Here is an 18,944-nt window from a genome sequence, read left to right as displayed (position 1 = left end):
CAACTGCCAGGGGAGAAACAAACATATTAAGATATATTAGCATTTTCAAATGGTAATTGGCTGATTTTCTGATTTTAACTGTATCATTTTAACACTGCAGTGATGCAAACTTGTCTTTATCTACCATATAGTTTGATATTTTTCAAGTGTTTTTCAATGTTTTAGGTTGAAAGGTAATACAGAAATGGAAGACAGCGCATGTGCGCACACACACACGCAACTCCAGCTACCATTCAGTGGTTAGGTACTCTGTTTCCAAACCTGACAGATTAAGATTTGACACATTTCTTCCCCATAGCTCAAGTTCAAACAGCACATAAATACACCAAGCACTCAACATAAATGTGCCAGCTCAAATAAAGGTTCTAAGCTTTCTGAGACGGGTTCAAATACAGCTACACTGCAGACACAGTACAACCTGCTCAAGTACACCCAGGCTTGCAGAGCCTGTTTTATCTGTCTGGTCTCATTCCCATTTTGAGCAAGGATTGACAGGGATTAGAGGGTGACGTTTCTGGTATGTTTTGAGGAGCTATGATGAAGGAAGAGGCTGAAGCGAACACGGGAACAAGAGGGTATAATCATGCAGAAGAGAGGAGTAGAACTGGAGTGTGACCCAAAATGTCTGGGGAAATTCATAAGCACAAGTCACACAAAAAGTTATTTTGGGATGGGAAAGTGACTTTTGTCTAAGTTGTCAAGTATGTGAAGACCGCTGCCCTTCCCAGATCCATCTGTGGACAAAATGAGTGTGTAGATCATGGTGCAGCATACTCTGCATGCTCTTTTCCTTGAAGGAACAATATTGCCATGGTTTTCCTCCTACTTACTGTTAGCTAAGAGTTACTAATTAGTATTATTTTTAAGTGGAGGAATTTTACAGCAGTTACTCCTTTTTCTTCTACTCTGCATATCGTATGTATTGATTGACCTGTGTATTCTAGTGTTAGTGTCATTTCAAATCCATTATTTCATTAGGCTGCATTATTGTAGTGCTCATTCCCTTCTTTATTATTTCTATAAAGAGAATACGAGATTAGGGTTTCAGGAACTGCCACCTCCCCTGCCTTGGCCCACTTTTACAGGTGACTCATGTCCTGATGTTTTATATTCCATTGTAATTTCCAAAGCATTTGTCCTGTTGCATCTCCCACAAAATGGTAAAATGATCTCCTTTATTTTTGTGATGCATTTTTCCTGGGTCTTTAAAAAGACACTGACGTTTTCAGTGCTCCAAACAGACCAATACAAAAAGACCTTCCTGAAGGACAGCTTTCCACTATTTACTAACATTCCCCCAAGATGTATGATCTGAAATATTATAAATTGCCAGATTTGTCTGAATCAAAGCTCCTGGAGAAAAGAAGAGATATCCTTAGACAAAATAATTTGACAAAAGTAACAACGTATCAGGAAGCACGTGATGTACATTCCTGTTTCTTCCTTAAAGTCAATGTTTGACTAGACTTAAAGCAATATGTATCTATGAGCTTGAGCAGATCTATCTGACAGCTTATACAAACAATGAAATGCAAGGTTGCTTTGCTCTTTGAAAAGCAGGTGCTTTGCTGCAGCAGTGGCTCATTACTCTAGAGAACTAGCTTCTCCATTCTGACACCCTAGAGACAACCGCTTGATTCATCAGTCTCCCAACTGAATCAGGTTTCTCTGCCCCAGCAATTAACAATGAATTTGCCCTGTATTAAAGCACTAGGCAAGGAGGTTGCTCTCTGGAATGGTCACCTTGGAGGGCAGAAAGGAGAGAAATGTGAATTACTCTGTCCCAGTAGTGAACCCCCAAATTTCAGCATGGGCAAGCTTCTCTAGTCACTCATTAGCTTGAATGTTATGGAAAGGAAGCTGTGTATGCTTCTATAGGGCAGAGATTAGCCTAGGCACCATGGTTTCAAAGGCTTATGGGGTCTAAGTGAAAGATGGAGCTGGAGGAATAATCCCCCTCAATCCAGAGGCACAGCAAGCAGAACACCTAGGCAGCCACTACATGGCCCAGATAATTGCAGTGATCAGTCACAAAAATGGTCACTATGCATGTAATTTATCCAGTAGATCTATGTAGTTATGGTCTTCCTGGCCTTTTCCATGACCTCTATGCTGCCAGAGAATGCAGCCATACCGCAGGGCTCCACGGGGCCTAGGGTTTATCGGCTCTTTGGTATAAAAATGCTTCCTACTACATCAAGCTTGTTAGTGAAAATTTCTTCAGCAGTAAATTCCACCCTTGAATAGTTCACTCAAGGAATAGGAAAGCACTCCATTATATGCCTTAATATATAGGTGTCAGGGAGAATCCAATGGAAGAGAGAAAAAGAGGAATAAAACAAAGTTACACATAAATAGCATGCAGAATAGAAATGTCAACTGTCTCCTTGATGGTCAGGGACTGCTGCAGCCTCCCCAAAGGAGCTAATGTATCTAACTGCAGCAATAATCCTTTTAAACTATCAAGAACCAAACTCTCCTCTCAGTTACTTCACTGTAGAGCTGGAGTAACACAATCCAGTGGATTTAAACTGACACTGCAGAGCAGAAGTCAGCCACCAGTGATCGCTGGCATTCAGTCCCTGACATCTGACAAAGTGGGTATTCACCCACGAAAGCTCATGCTCCAATATGTCTGTTAGTCTATAAGGTGCCACAGGACTCTCTGCCGCTTTTACAGATCCAGACTAGCATGGCTACCCCTCTGATACTTGAATCTCTGAACTGCAGAGAAGTTTCAAAATTATGAACTCAACATGTAAACGAGACAGAACTCAGTGCAAAGGAAACTTCACAGTCTCCAATTTACTCCCAAGTAGCCAAGTAACTGAATGTAAAGGGTTGCTTTTTCAAAAAAACTTCTCTGTTTATTGACTTCTGCCCTGATTTCTGTACCCTAGCAGGGTTGCACTGCATAGAGGCACAAACTCCGTGAAGAGAAACTTCACCCTATTTAATCAGAGGAGGTGTAGTTTGCCCTCACCCTGCTATCCCAAGAAAGCAGTAAAGGGATCAATCCAGAAGCCACAGATGCTGGGGGATCTGCTGGAAGCCAGAAGGCATGAAGGCCCTATTACTGGGTGGAAGGGAAATGCTGGCCAATGCCAGGAGGCATTTCTTCCTCAGGCTCCTTTTAGTTTGGCTCTCAGCTTGGGAAGCAAGAGACCAAGCCCAATCTCAAATGCCGATTGCCACGTGGCAATGCTATTGCTAGAACAATTGCACCGTATCTCAATTCTTGATCATGAATGACTGACACATGCAAAACCCCCTTTTTTTTTTTTTTAAAGGAAGATGGAAGAAAAATGAAACAAATTAGAGATGCAAGAATGACTACCTACCACCTTCCTTTGGGAGCCTTGTAAGCACTTAAGGTTTTTATCATTTTGCATGTTTTACATTTACAACGCTGTCACTTGTTCTGGCCTTTAATGACCATCACCTTGGCATCAAGGCTGAGTGGTAACTACATACATTTACATAGCACCTTTTACCTCGAAGACCTGCAAAGCAGAGTAATTCTGTGGCAGTCGATATAGGATTGTTTTACCCACTGCTAAAGTGCAGCCAGCTCAGAACTGAAATGTAGCAGGCATTCTGCACCAGAAACTGCTTCTAGGAGGAAGTGAGACTACTTTTCCAGCTGACACCAAAGAGGGAATTTTAGATAGGCAGAATGTAATTACTCCAGCTGGAGTCTGGCCAGGATTCCTGGGCCTAGGACCCCTACCCTTATGTAAAGTGTCACAGAATTTCCAATGACTGCAAGTGTGAGGATCTCAGCTTTACATCTCGGATACTAGCCGTCATTGATTCTTCAAAGCTAATTGCCTATGAACAACCAACACAGCAAAGCCAAAATCAAACCTGGCTGTTGAAAATAACTTCAGTTGCAGAGACTGAAAATATGATTTAAAATAAACCAAAAAATCACTCTGTCCAGAGTTTCTTTTGACACTAGGGGACAGGTGGAGGTCTGTGTCTTGTACTGGTACCATGCCATTCAAAAAACAACTGGGAATTTCGGATAGGCAAACAAAGTCCTTTAAAATGCAGCACCCTCAATACACAAACCTAATGTATCAACCATATCCCAGTCTCTCCAGGGTTTTGCTCTATGCAGTTGCCAGCTGGTTCCATTTATTTTTCTTCATTTTTCATATTTTGACTAATAAATAATTAATCCATGGCTTTGTAACTTGCTGACAATACAAACACATTGTATTGCAATGCAGTATAACAAGTCGCTCAGATGAGACACCAGGCACTATGCAAAAAAAGTGATGTGCAGAAGAGTTCTGAAAGTAGGCTAAATTATCAAGGTCACTGATTAAAGCTAGAGCCAATTCAGGGAAAAATTATCTTGAACTGTCCCTTTCAGGTCCTTAAATATGGTGTTAGTTCCAGGGCTGGGTTTCTCCAATTCTAACAGTTTCCTTTGTGTGTCTAACACAGTTAAGAGCTACAAGAAGCTGGTAGCCCTCTGGCACAGCTGTTTTTTTTTGGGGGGGAGGGTTAAATAGAGAATACTCTGCTAAATACAAATGCATCTAGCTTTGCTGAGTACTGTTATTTATACAGTGCCAGAAGTGAACCTGGTCCTTTACAAATATGTAAGAAGACAGTTCATTGCCCCAGACAGTTTACAATCTGAGAGGAATGGGGTGCCAATGAACCCTGGCCCTCTGATGCTGGGCATGTAGGGTACTTTGTGCAAATGTGAGATTGGAGAACTTGAATTCTGGATGGTAAAAAATTTTTCCCTTTTATTCTTATCTATATTTTGAGAAGAAAGTCAAAAGTTGAAAAGCTATACATGACTGGATAGGGCAAAAACTGCCCAGGGAGAACTGAAATTGTTTGGAAAGAAAGGGAGCAGAATTCAAAGAAGAGAGAATGAACTGAGAGGACGGACAGTGTTAGAACAGCCTGCAGAGGTGCTCAAAAGCACAGGAACAGGAACAGAAGCAGAGAACACGGACTGAGTGGAGAGGCAGGGGATTAGAATGATGAATAAAGCAGTTTTAGAAAAGAGCAGAGAATCCAGTAACAGAACAGAGGGTAAAGCTGAAAGTAGAAACCATGAAGCTGAAAGGCAGGAGCAAAGTCAGAGAAAGGAACATCAGAAAAACAAGAGCATTTAATAGACTGGAAATCAGAAAAGGAATTACAAGGTGGACTTGAATGAATGATGAACTCTTAATAATCAGCAGTCAGAGAGGAAATTCAGAGATTAAAAAAAACCAGTAAACTCTTCGGTGATGACTAGACCTAGAAAGTGACCAAGATGGTGTGCAGGAAATCAAGCAAAAGAGATGACTCAAGAGGCAGCAGAATCAGAAAAACTGAAGCGGAAATTCAAGTTGCCCAGGATAAAAAGTAAGAGACTGGGTTGAGAAGAAGAAAGAGGAAATCATCAACATCAGGTAAAATGGGGGAAGGGGAGGCTGCAACAATAGACTATTCCACTTAGAGGGAGATGAAGCAAAGAGCTGGATGGAGTAGACTTCAATGGAGGCAAAGGAACAGCAAGTGAAGGGCTGCCACCCACCAGAGGTTGAAAGGTTTTGGTTGACAATACCACCTCCTCCCTTTCACACACACTCATGACCTGGGGGTTATCTTGGACTCTGCCTGGTTGCCTCACATTCAGACTAGGCCAAAGCTTGTCACTTCTTCCTCCACAATTTCTAAGATGCGATCCTTCCTTTTGGTACAATCAGTAAGAATTCACAGCCAAGCCGCACCTTGGCCATTGTAACCACCTCCTCTCTGGTTCACCTGAACATGCACGTTGCCCTCCTCTAATCCACCCAAAAGGCAGGTGCCAAGATCATCTTCCTAACTTGTTGATCGGCACAACATCACCTACTCTTTCAATCTTCCCATTGGACCTCCTTGCATCAAGTCCAAGCTTCTTCTCATCAGCTTCAGGGGTTTTGGCAAATCTGACCCTCCCTACTTAACTGCTTCTTGTTAGTCTCTAAGGTGCCACAAGTACTCCTTGTTCTTCTTGCTGATACAGACTAACACAGCTACTGCTCTGAAACATTTCACTAGTATAATTCACACCTCACTTGATATTCTTAGCCAACAATAATACTAGCTTTGAATGGCCATTGTCCACTACCCCACAAAAACTGACTCCCAACTAATCTGTAAGGCCTCTCTTCTTTTGATGACTTCCTCAAGACTTACTTCTGCTTTGACCCCCAAAAGAATGAAGGCTAGATTGAGAGGTGATGTGGAGAAATGATCGTTATTGTTAAAAAAACAAAAAAAACTTTCAACATGATTTGGAATCATCAAGCTGTGCACATAGGTAGCCTCTATGATTCTTTCTACTGTTCCTCCCTCCACCAACAACCTACACTCCCTCCTAGCATTTTAGCCTCATTTGCAACATCATATCTTAAATCAGATTTAAGATTGCTGGGGTGGGAGGGAGTATTATTTTTCCTGTTTGTTTTTTTTTTTAAATAAAACAGCACCTAGTACAATGGTCCCTGATACTCACTGGTCCTGCTGGGCTTTGGACAGAACTGAAGTACAAATAAACCACCCTCCCTCCCCCAGTGTTGGCTCATACCACAGGACAGTAAAGCACTGGTTTGAATTTACCTGTGCTAATGGTGCGCATGAGGAGTGCAGGGTGGGAAAGTACTCTACAATTCTTTCCAGTTCTCAGTTCCCATTAGTCCTGATCTGCTACATGTTGCTGTCTCAGTTTTGAGCCTCTCTTGACGGCCAGATGACTCTTGGTTTTGTGATGTGTATAAATATCTGCTCCTCATTTTCATCTATGTTTTGAAGCAAGGACCTCAGCCCCCTTCTTTTTCTGTTCATGTGTGAGTCTATTTACCAGTAGAACAACTGAGACAAGGCTAATATAAAGTTGCAAAGAATCAAAATCTAGAGCCTGAGTCAGGAATGGAGCCTACAAACATGCAGGTATCACTGAGGAGGGTTCTGAAATGAAGTTCTGCTTTCAAGGAAATGTTCACCCTGCTCAGTTTTAGAACACATCAAGTTTCAGTGAACACACATGCAGCAGATATTTCCAAAGCAGAGCTTCTCCAAATGTTTTACTTTTTAGACCACTTCACACGGGACACACCCACTCATGGACCACCTCTCCTCCCAATACTCCCTATTTTCTGTGGTATTATCTGTCTCTTTCTAATGATGGATGCTACAAGCATTTTTGGATAGTGGAGCATAGTTCGAGAATCCCTGTCAGAAGCTGTGAGAACTTTGTGGGTTGAGTTTATCTACTCAAGTTCCTGGTTCACTTTCCAGCTACACACACACACACACAAATTTGTTTTCAATTTCTGGATTAGGTAGGCCCCCAAATATCACCAGCTCTTCTTCCTGTTGAGTCTTACCCTCACTTATTGCCAGCGTAAGTAGTTTGTTTTGAACTCTTCTTTGGTAATCTAACAAACACACACATAAACACACTCAACCTGCAAGCCCCACAGAAGCTGGAACCAGTTGCTCTTTTCTACCTCGGCCAGCTGCTGCAACACAAAGAACCATTGCAAGGGAGGTTAGTGCTCTGACCTGCACAGGCTCAGGAGTGAGCTGGACAACGTGCTGCATGCGCTCGCTGTGGTGATGCCTGGACTCTTCCTCGTAGATCACATCCCTCTCGTGCTGGGGAAGGTTCAGGAAGCGGCGGATAGTACAGAGGTTTTCCCAGAGGGTGCGGTTTTCCGGGCTTGGGTTCTCTTTCCAGCGGAGCAGCTCACACAGCCATCCCTGCACCAAAAGGGTCAGAGTAGTTAACTTGCCAAGCACTGATGAAGCAGATGTGAAATGAACTTCAGCTATACTGCAGGCTTTGCTGATGCACTGTCTCAAGTTCTGCTGCCTTGATCTGACATGGAAGCCCCTCTGATTTCCACAGATCTAACTGGATTTAACTGTGGCAAACCAGTGCTGCAATAAATCAGTAGTTCTCAACCTTTTCCAGACCACAGCACCCCTCCCACTTAGCAATACACAGCAAGAGGAGTGGTATTGTGGTCTGGAAAAGGTTGAGAACCACTGATTTATTGCAACACTTAGCAATACAGCAAGGGGAAGGTGGTTGTAGCCCTTGACATCTGCTACTGACCAACTCAGAAATTTTGTCCCCACACAATAAATGAAAACTTTTGATAAAAAATACCAACAGGTAAAAAGCCTTTGATTTAGCTCTTCTTATGTAACATCCACTCCTCCAATTCAAATCCCAAAATAAAACTTGACCAGGTGTAAATAATCAAATGTCTGTTTTATAAAGGAAGATTAAGCCTTATGGAAAAATCCTATCAAATTTAATAAGAATGAGACAAATAGGGCTCTGTAGGAATTACTCTAAAATTCTATAGACAATGATATCTGTGGAAAAGATTTCTAAACCAACCCAGAGTGTAATACTGAATAATGATATCCCTGCTACATACTTCTATAGGTTAGCTTGAAATTCTATAGAAAAGTTGGTGCACTGTTAAATACTATAGGACTTCTCCACAAGGGCCAAGAAGCAAAGGTTCCCAGAGAGTGAGAAGTGTGCACTCCAAGAACGGAGCTGGCTGTAAAACAAAGAATACTACAGGGCAAAACAACAAGGCCTATTAATGGCATTCACACATCTGGCCCCATGCGTGCATTGAGCATGGCTGTCTGTGACCTTCGGCCCTGCGCAGGTTACTGCACCTGCAAGGGTCTGAAAGTTGGCTCAGTTCACACTTGCAGGCAGATGTCTCCTACTTAGCACTGAGGATATGATTTCTTTCTTGTGCCTACGCAAGAGAAGATACAATGCAAATGATGGTGTACGTGAAAATAAAGCCGAGAATGCTGTCAACGCGGCTTACTGACTCTTGTCAAAATATTTTACCTAGTAGCTTTATAACCTAATCATTTCCAAGCTACAACTCGGAATTTAGACACCATTTTGACAGGCACCTTAAAATACCTAAAAGATAGATAGCTAAATCGATGTTAAATGCAGAGAACAGGAAGTAGCCCAAGTTGCATATTTCCAAGCTGTAACCAAAGAAAACTTAATAGGCAGCTTCATTAAAGGCCCATACAAGTCCTTCCTAAAAAAGGAAAGATTTTTATATAACAACTTGTAAGCCAGTGACGACTCATAATGTGCATTATAAAACCCCCATATAATATTGTAAGTGTTGTTTGTCTAACTCTCCACTGTGTCTTCTGCCTTCACCCTCCCTTCCCAAAAAAGGAAGATTTGATTATCTCCGCTGCATCAGCCAAGACAGCAACACCAGCTGTTCTCATTGTGCAGCCTCTTCCTCACGGCCTACATGTTAATAACCTGATCATTCCATTTTCTCCTTCAACTGCCGGCTGCAGCACAGCGAAGAGACAAAAACCCAGGCCCATCTGCAGCAGCTGTAGGCACTGAACTGTGAAGCCACTGGGGATTTATAAACTAATCTGTAACACAACACTGCCTTGTTTTTACAAGTGAGAGGCCACAATTGTGCAGACCTGATCTTTTCTTTCTAAACTGGGGGGGAGGGGGGAATGAAAACAAGATCTCTAATCATTTGCTTTAAAAAATTTTTTATATATATATAGATAGATATAGATATAGATATAGATATAGATATATATAAAACTTGGTATTCAGCTAAGCTCAAGTCAGGTGATGACTGAATTTCTAATACAGTTCCCCTCCATCCAAAATAACACCCAAAACTTTATGTCTTAAAGAAAAAAAATCTTCCAGACCCAAAGTATTTTCTCAGGGGTTTCTTTGTACAAAGGAAACAACTTTTGAAATGGAAAATAAACCATCTGTGGAAAAACTAAGCTCCTATTTCTCCATCCTTTTTACTGATCTGAATAAGTCTCCAACTGGACTCTTTCAAATGTTTCAAGCAGGTATGCTTAACATCTCCTGAGGGATGCTGTAGCATGAAGACCAGTCATTAAACAGAAAATAAAAACAAAAACCTACATCTGTTAAAAGACAGAGTTCTGAGGGATACAGACCTTAAGGACGAGAACACCTGCTGTTCTGATGGAGGCAGGAGTTGCATTGTGGGAAGCTCCAATTTGAAATGAGACAGGTGACAGCTGAGTGGTACCATCGCCACGGATGAAACTTGGAATGTCTAGCACAACATTCACTGCTGCATTTTGATTTATAGGCACCGTTATAATCTGCGCTCATTACAATCACTTAGAACAATGCTACAGACCTCGTTATGGACTGCATGCTCTCTGCCATTAGTCTTTAAGAAGTATAGGGCTCAATTTGCCCAGCAACATGCGAGGTCCTGACCTTAGAGCTATTAGGGAGAGGATTAGACTGCAGTGTGACCATGTGTGCAGACATGAGCAAACCAAATTAATTTCTGGCAAAGGGAGGCACCAGGCAAAGACCCTGTCCTTAGGACACCTGAGAACTTCTCAATTCCCCAATGGAGATACGCTAATGGCGTGTTTAAGGGAGCCCAGTTCTGAAGGTAAAGCACATTCATGGTATTTAGAGGAATATTAATCCAGTTTCCCACAAAGTATTTGCTTGGCTGATCAGATTAAGGGATCTAGCCTTCAACAGCACCCCCCCACCACAGCAGGCCCCGAGAAATCTGTGATACTTCACAGCCTCAGACATATTGCACCATGTGTACCCAGCTGCTACAATAATTAGCTTATGAATGTATCAGCTGGTTCTGTGATTTTTATAAATAATAACTAACCTACAGAGCAGAAAGATGTTCATGAGCCTAATATTAGGAAGAAATTGCAAGGTGCTCCTAACTCTGAATTGTCATTGTGCTAAATGCCCTGTTTACGCTCATGTTTTATACTACTGGATTTCCCTCTGATGCCATTTATAAATATTTATTTTGCATCAGCAATGGCAATTTATTTGTGTCAGCTTTCTTCACGACAGCCATTATTTCTTCCCCCCTCCCCTTCACCCTCTATTGCATTTGTACACTTATCTACATCAAAACTATTCTTTCACCCGCTCTTCTTCTATCCCTCTATCTATTTATTTAAGCATTCATTCATTTGCCTATCTATTTGGGGTTATCTATCCATCAACAGGATCTGTTATTAGGTAGTTGCATGGCTAATGTCAGAAAACACTAAGGCATTACCATACACACATATACACACACACTCACCCCTTTACCATTGCAAGTAAACCCTCTCTGGGTAAAGATGAGAAGTCTGCACTGGGGTTTTGGATTTTTTTCATTTGAACAATCTTAGCCTGCCATCCAAGGAAGTTTTGCAGTACCAGGCAAAAAGAAAAAAAAAGTGTAAATGTCAAATAAAACAGTGACAGATGACAGTATTCTCTATTGAATAGCACCGTTTCTTCGTGCATGTTCAATGAGAACTCATGAATTATTAATAAACAAATCTCCTTTTTCTGTTAAAAATCTCAAATTGGGTGTTCGGTGGGTTTTGTCGTCGTCGTTTTTTTGGGGGTGGGGGGTTGTGGTGGTTGTGTAGTTCTGTGTATGTTACGTGGAGCTTTCCAGCAGAATTACTTTCATTTAAGAAATGCTGATGCAGGCATTCACAGAGATACAGCAGTTCATGCTGATTTTCATCTGTGGTTTGATTTACTGGGGGTGGGTGACAAAAAATTAGAAAAACCAAAAGGGAGATTCTACCCCATCCTCATTTACCTCACTCACCCAGAATGTCTGAGCTACTTTTCAGTGTGCTTACAAGTGAAGCCAGCTTAAACGAACCTGCTGAGAGACTGAACAATTACACACTCTTCCCAGAGATTTCTCATCCCCAAGCTCCTGATGCTGCTGCCCATGCACATGTTGAGTGGTACTCTACTATGCAAGCAGACCCACTGATTTCAGTGGTGTTACCAAGAGAGTTTGCTACTAGTCAAGGTGAATAAGGATGGCAGAATCTGGCCTTTCATGTCTGCTTCTGAAGTTCTCAAATAGGGCAATGACTTGCATTAAAAATAAAAGGAGGAAAACCACCACAATTAAAGGATGCGTTTGACTCTAAATTCAGGCACACCCAGTACTTGTGGTTACGAAGGAATTCTGCTAATAACTTCCTTACGTTCACCCCAAAACCTGAACTTGCATCTAGAGCTCTGCCCAATTTATCTTATTGAAAGGAACTAAGAGAAAAGCTGGCCTCTATTTTTGCTGTCGTTCCAATCAGAAAGGATGAAGATTTTCTAGGCATTTTATTAGATAAAACAAATAATATCATACTAATGTCCTATTTTTACTCTCTCTCTCCCCTAATCAAATACATTTCCCATAGCAAAACAAAAAAAAACTGCAGGCGGCCAGCCTTTGTCACTGTGTTTTTGTGCTGTTAAAGAAACAGTCCACTTGCTACACTAAAGCATTTAGGCTTGGTGCACTCAGAATCCCCTTGAGGGATGGGTTAGTTGGTTCAACAAATGTAAGCCCTATTCGCTGTCACTTATCATTGATCCCTTTTTAGCGGCTTGACCCTTTTACTTTTGTAATACTTAACATAGCACGGGGGAGGGAGGAGGAGGTTCAGCGAAATGGAAGCCAAAGGGATAAGAGGCAGATAAGACTAAATTTAAAAAGCTTTAAGAGGGTGCACACAAAGACCTCCATGTTCTATGCAGGCGGAGCCCCACTTGTAGTCAATATAAGAGCTAAGAAAGCTTCGGTGAAAAGTCCAGACTTAGACATATTGGTCTTGAAGCTAGTTGCTACTCTCATAGAAGTACGTCTGCTGATGTCCACAACAGAAACAGGCAGCCGGCTACCCACTGTAACTTATTAAGACAAAGCATAGATGCATGCACAGGATATTGACATGCTTTCAGCACTGATAAGGCCTCCTTGCAGGCATGTAATTTAAATAATTCTGTGCTTGTGTTCCGTTAAAAAAAAATAATAATAATTTTAGAATTTTCTACACTGACATTTTCAAGGGATTCCTGTGAATCCATGAGTAGGCAAATGAAGAGAGTTTTTAGTGAGAGTGATTCAAGATTCCTCTCAAAATAAATGTAAAAGGCCATTTCCTCACCCACATCATCAGTGCAGAAAATGTCAACATATGCGACAAAAAAAAAGCAACTTCTGATGCATGTCTTGAAAGATTTTTTTTTTTTTAAGTTACACTATTAGCCACAGAAAGATCACTTTCTACAGGGAAACGCCTGAAGTCCCTGGAGCAAACTTTCAGAGGCGCAGAGAGCATTCTTCTCTTCTTGGCTAGGACTCTTCTGCAGTGCGAAATGAGCCAGATAATATTCAGCTCTTGTTCCTTAGTCGCCAAACTCTCTTTCCATGAATCCAATAAGTGTTTATTAAAATAAATAAACCCCCTAATGATTCGAGATAACCTAATCAAGAAAGCTGAAATGGATAAAAGACTAACTAGAATGGAGAGTTCTGCCATGGGCTTCAATTAATTCTTGATAAGGAGGTCAACTGAACCTTAAAAACTTTACACAGCGCATTTTGTTACAGTTCAAGGTTAATCATTTTATACCTTGAATTTACTAATGAAAACTGATCAGTATTTTTCCCTCTTCCAACATTTCAGACTAAACACTAAACTTTTGGCTTTATGTAGTAACTTCAAATCCAGGCATATTCCTAGATGTGCAGTTCCTGGTACTATATTCCTGAATAAAAGGGACATTGAAAGATTCTGTGTATTTAGGTTCCCAGAGTTCAAAAGAGCACAACACCGAGGATATCTCCTGTAGGAACAAGGCTAGTCAGTGGTTAAGACAATGGACTGGAACTCACGTGATTTGGGTTCCCACCTTTACCAGAGATTTTTTGCGTGACTTCGGGCACATCAATTAATCTGTGCACCTCAGTTGTAAAATCGCGATAATATTTCCCTACCGCACAGAGTTGTTGTGAGGATAAATTCACTATGTCTGTGAGGTAGTCAGTTACTATGTGTAATAGGGACCATATAAGTGTGTAAACAGATTGTAGAGAAGACACTGGTGTCTAAGGGCTTGTCTATACTAGGGCTAAATCGGCACTGCTGCGATTGACACAGCAGCGTAGATTTAGCAAGTCTAATGAAGACCTGCTAAGTCGATGGAAGAGCACTCTCCTATCGATGTCTGTATGCCACTTCCCTGAGAGCATCTCCCCTCGACACAGTGTGGTATAGACACTACTGTAAATCAATCTAAGTTACAGTAACTGCGATCAAGCATCGGAGGGGTAGCCAGGTTAGTCTGGATCTGTAAAAACGGCAAAGAGTCCTGTGGCACTTTATAAACTAACAAACGTATTGGAGCATGAGCTTTCGTTGGTGCATTTGATAAAAAGGGTATTCACCCATGAAAGCTTATGCTCCAATACGTTTGTTAGTCTACAAGGTGCCACAGAACTCTTTGCCGTTTTTACAGATCCAGACTAAACCGGCTACCCCTCCGATGCTTGACCGCAGTTACTGTAACTTAGATTGATTTACAGTAGTGTCTATATCGCACTGTGTTGAGGGGAGATGCTCTCAGAGAAGTGGCGTACAGACATCGATAGAAGAGTGCTCTTCCATCTTTTGATGTTTGCCATGTGACCTTATGGTACTGTAAAAAGAATAATACCAAACTATGAATCAAATGGGTGTGCATCAGACACAGATTCATAAGCACTATAAAGGTTCTCTGGAACTACAGTGATGGGGATTACATATATATTATATATATTACTACATTTTGTGTGTGTGTGTGTGTGTGTGCGTGTACACACACACACACACACACACACACACACACAATGTAGTAATTTCCTTGCATTTCATCTCAACGTCACTAGCACAGTTTTTTGTACTTAATTTGCCTGGGTTTATTTATGTTTTTAAAACAGTGTAAGAATATAAACATATTGGGCCTGATTCTGCTCTTAGCTACACTGGTGTAAATCAGAGATGCTCAGCTGCGTTACTCCTGATTTACAAAGGTGTGAGTGAAAGCAGGTACTGGTCTCCTACGTCAGAAAATCAGGCCATAAATGCCTGTATTTAAATTGCAAAAGGATCAAACTTTAGATAAAAATATACACATAATGAATATAAATGCTTGTTAAGTAGAAAGTCTGAGATTAATGGTCTCACAACTGAGATCATTACAGGGGTTAAATCCCTTAAAGAAGACTATCACCACATTATCTTTGCATCTTTCCCTTTTTGAAGCCCCTGGGCCTTTCATTTACCCTGATTTCCAACTCCTAAGAACCCTCACTCCTCTAGCTGCTAAACCTAATCTGCAAAGGCATTTAAGAACAGAGATGGATGGGTATTAAATTATAGGCCAATTCATTCCACCAGTGGATAATCCCAATTACAGTAGCCACTTTCATTGGGTACCAACTCTTCCTCCAGGAAGAAGGCAAAAGAAACGGGTCCCACTGGCTCTTGGCTATGTGAGAGGCAGCTCAACATTAAGGATTTCTTTTAAAATGTCAGAATATCCTTGTCTGATACTTGCCGTCAGTTAACACTGTGAAGATCTCACGGTCATAGGTATTGCTGCTGAAAGAACAAGAGCAACTGCCTTACTAGTGAACTGGACTAATCCCAGTGGTCAGAGTTGGAGAAGAGGGAAAACAACAGAGGAAGCTTATGCAACACTACAGAGCAAGCCTGACCTGGGGAGAACAGCAAAGGACTGAACCTTGGAGAAGAGTGCAATCAGACTCTCCTTTAATATTCTCTCTCTTTTTTTCTTCTCTCTTTCAAACATTATTCCCCCTGCAAATATAGGGATTTTCCAGAGCACTGTGAGTGGCATTACTCCCATGGAAAGCAATGGTAACACTCAAGTCATTCAACGGGAGCAGAGTTAGGCTACACAGAGTGAAATCTATTGCTGGTTCTTTAATGAACGAAATGTAAGGTTATGTGCTGAGAGTCCCAAAGTGCGTGAGGGGAGGGAACATCCAACTCAAGTGAATCAATAATTTGCTTTCCTTTTTTTCCCAGTCCCTCGAATTCAGGCCAACTTGTGTTCCATGTCACCCCCACAGCAGGCGCTGACATCACATTAGCTAGGGGACCTTACTGGAGCACACAGCTAGTCTATGGGAGTGGTCAGTAAAGGGCCTTCGGGAAAAGAGGAGGTGCAGCACACTTCTATTTCAGGGACAATCACTTATTCGTCCCCACCATTCAGTGCCCCGCATAAACCAGTTAAACACTCCAGCAGCATGTGATGGTAGCTAGGACCTCTCAGCATGGTGAATGCTCGAGCACTACAGGGAGTCAGCAATGCTGCCCTGGCAGGAGTGTGAAACAAAAACAAACATCAGCTCAGAATCCCTTCTGAACTGACTGCTGTGGGGGACGTTCAACACAACCTTACATTTAGTTCATTCCAGACAAGAGCATTCCTGAGTCCTCTTTTTAACCTTCTGCTTCACGCTTTCTAACTTTAGGTCTCTTTTTTTTTTCCCTTTTTCAAGTGGGTCAGGAATGGGCTTGTTTTTATTTCAGGAGAACGGCTGGTGTTCGGTTCTGCCAGGGGAGGGCTCAGTTGCTGTTCACTTTAAGCATTTGAACTGGCACAGACTGACGCTGGTGAGCCACCCGAATTATTTTTGGGTGGTTCGGTGCCTCTATTTCAAGATTCCTCTCGGTAAAATGACAGGAAGTTTGCAGGCAATTTTGAGCCAAACCTCAAAGAGACTGGCTTTCAGTCTGTGCTAAAAACTCCTTATTAAAAACTGGCCTGTCCGGACTGTGTGCGTAACTTTGATATTTGCATGAATCAAAGAATAAGGGGCACGTTTGCAAAATCAATTGTGCAGTTTTTATATTTACTGCACGTTTACCACATATGTCATTTATTACACAGTGGAAAACCGTTAAATGCACAGTAGTTGTGCCAAGTGGCATTATGCTTTTAACAGCTTTATTCGTTTAACAGCTCCAGTTCTCATTATATTTTGCCATGTGGTATATGAGATTTTTATGCATTTAACGGTTTAAAAGGGTTCCATGGTATTTTCCTTTTATGTATTTCATATTGTGCCTGTTTGTGTGTTGGGTTTTGGGGGGGATTGTGAGCTGTAACCCAAGCACCTCCACATACGAGGGAAATAACAATTAAGAAGGGAAAGAAAAAATGAAGGAAGGGGAAAGGAATCAGCCTATGCCAGGATATAAATACATATAAGAGTAAGGCTCTTAGAACAGTTTCAATGGCTTTTAATGCCTTGTTTAGATGCCTTTCAACATTTTCATCAGATTTATTTTACTTCCGTTTCAAAAGTATTGTTTTCTTGCCTGAAGGAAAGGAATATATATAACTAGCAGAAAGAGTGTTCATGAGTAACCCCCCCCCACACCCACACCCACACACAGGTTGATACCATCTCATAACAAAACTGCCCCTTTCACACAGACTTAAACATATCCTTCTTCATGGTCACCAACATACTTACTGTCCGCCCTATGCCAAACTCTATCCCCCGCTGTCTCCATAAAACTGTTCTGGCTGATTTTTTTTTTTTTTTTTTTTTGGTAAACAGCTGGATAAAATTTCCATTTCATTGATTCCTGCAAGACTTTTAGCCTCCCTTTGAGCTCCCCAGTATGTATTTCTTGCATCCAAGGTGAGAGAGCCAGTCCATGCGAACTAAGCGTTAGCCTTCTCCCCCAACCCCTCCTTGTACAACGGCAAGGATGGACAGTGAATTATTTAAAAGGCAATACTGTACACAGTATATTCCACATAGAAAACAGAAAAGATGTGCCTCAGCTGTGGTTTCCCATTGGTTTCCCAGAGTTAAGCAATTAAGAAAAATAAAGAATTTCTCTCCCAAATGAGGCAGAATTTTGGAGGGTCCTTGTTCCACTACCAGAAATTTTAGGTTACATATCACAGTGGGTAGGGAGGTATGAGCATCTGAGTGAGAGGGCCCCAATATGTACAAAACCAAAACCAACTACATGGGATCATGAGCGGATTTCTTTTCCATCCTATTTTAAAAGGAAAAGGAAACCAGCCGGGAGGCAAGAGACGAAACATGACAGGTTCCCCAGAGATTACTATTATTGCAGGAACAGATGTATTTTTACTGGTGGAAGGGAGGAGGAGAAGGGTCTAATCCCAGCCCCAGAATTTTCTCTTTTAAAAAAACCACTCACCTGACTTTTATTGGCAGCCACTTTGGCAAACAGGGCCTGAGACACCTTGGCCCTTTTCATCTCCTGTTGGATCTCGTCATAAATGGCAGCTGTGATGTTGACGTTGGCGCCATCCACCTTAATGGGGAGGTCTGTTGTCGGTGTTGAGGTTTTGGCCTACCAAGAGACCATGAAAATAATAATTAAAAAAGTGCTGCTTTCAGCCCAGCCATCTGTGCAGAAATTATCAAAGGATTTCAGTCAGCTGATGCCAAACTGCATTAGCTACAGAGGGACACTTCCTGTCCATTATTCTAATCAGGTTAATTGTGATTGGAAATAATTGCAATGCATTCCTATAGGATGTGCAGGGCCCTGTCAACCCTCTCTCTCAGCATGTTTACTGAACAGCTCCAAGACGGGATAGGTAGCTAGGGCTCTAAGCTGCAGGCAGACAACTAAGTTCGTTCTGCTGGCCTGCAAAACAGCACATATATGGGGCAATGCCTTTTTCTTTTTTGTTGTTCTAAAAATGGCATACCTTAGAGAAAGAGCCAATTCTCCTAGAAAAAATGAGTAAATGGGTAGAGGTCTCTAAATAATAAATTATTACTCAATTTAATGCACTCCCTCAAGTCTCCCTCATTCTTTATTAAAGCTATACGTATGTCATTTGAGCACGTATGGTTTCCCATCATTATCATCATTATGCTAGCCAGACAGTCACCTAATTTCACCTAGGAAATCAGTGGAAATGAAAAAAAAAATCATTTAATAAAGCCAGGCTGTGGAATGCCTTTGATGTGCCGCCCTCATTCTCCTTAACTCAT

The 18,944-nt window shown here is 41.6% G+C and overlaps 1 protein-coding gene across 3 annotated transcripts in view; it reads right to left on the bottom strand.

Moving 5' to 3' along the window:
• Positions 1–18,944, bottom strand: part of SATB2 (SATB homeobox 2) — a 157,167-nt gene that overhangs the window by 26,114 nt on the left and 112,109 nt on the right. For all 3 annotated transcript variants that reach the window (XM_030580906.1, XM_030580908.1, XM_030580907.1), the window contains 2 exons: positions 18,136–18,291; positions 7,567–7,764 (listed from right to left, as the gene is read on the bottom strand). In XM_030580906.1, the coding sequence (XP_030436766.1) occupies positions 7,567–7,764; positions 18,136–18,291 (354 nt within the window). The remainder of the gene's footprint in view (positions 1–7,566; positions 7,765–18,135; positions 18,292–18,944) is intronic.

Source organism: Gopherus evgoodei, chromosome 11 (assembly GCF_007399415.2).
Source record: "Gopherus evgoodei ecotype Sinaloan lineage chromosome 11, rGopEvg1_v1.p, whole genome shotgun sequence".
In the NCBI taxonomy this organism is placed as follows: Eukaryota; Metazoa; Chordata; order Testudines; family Testudinidae; genus Gopherus; species Gopherus evgoodei.
This window is presented reverse-complemented; position numbering and strand designations above follow the sequence as displayed.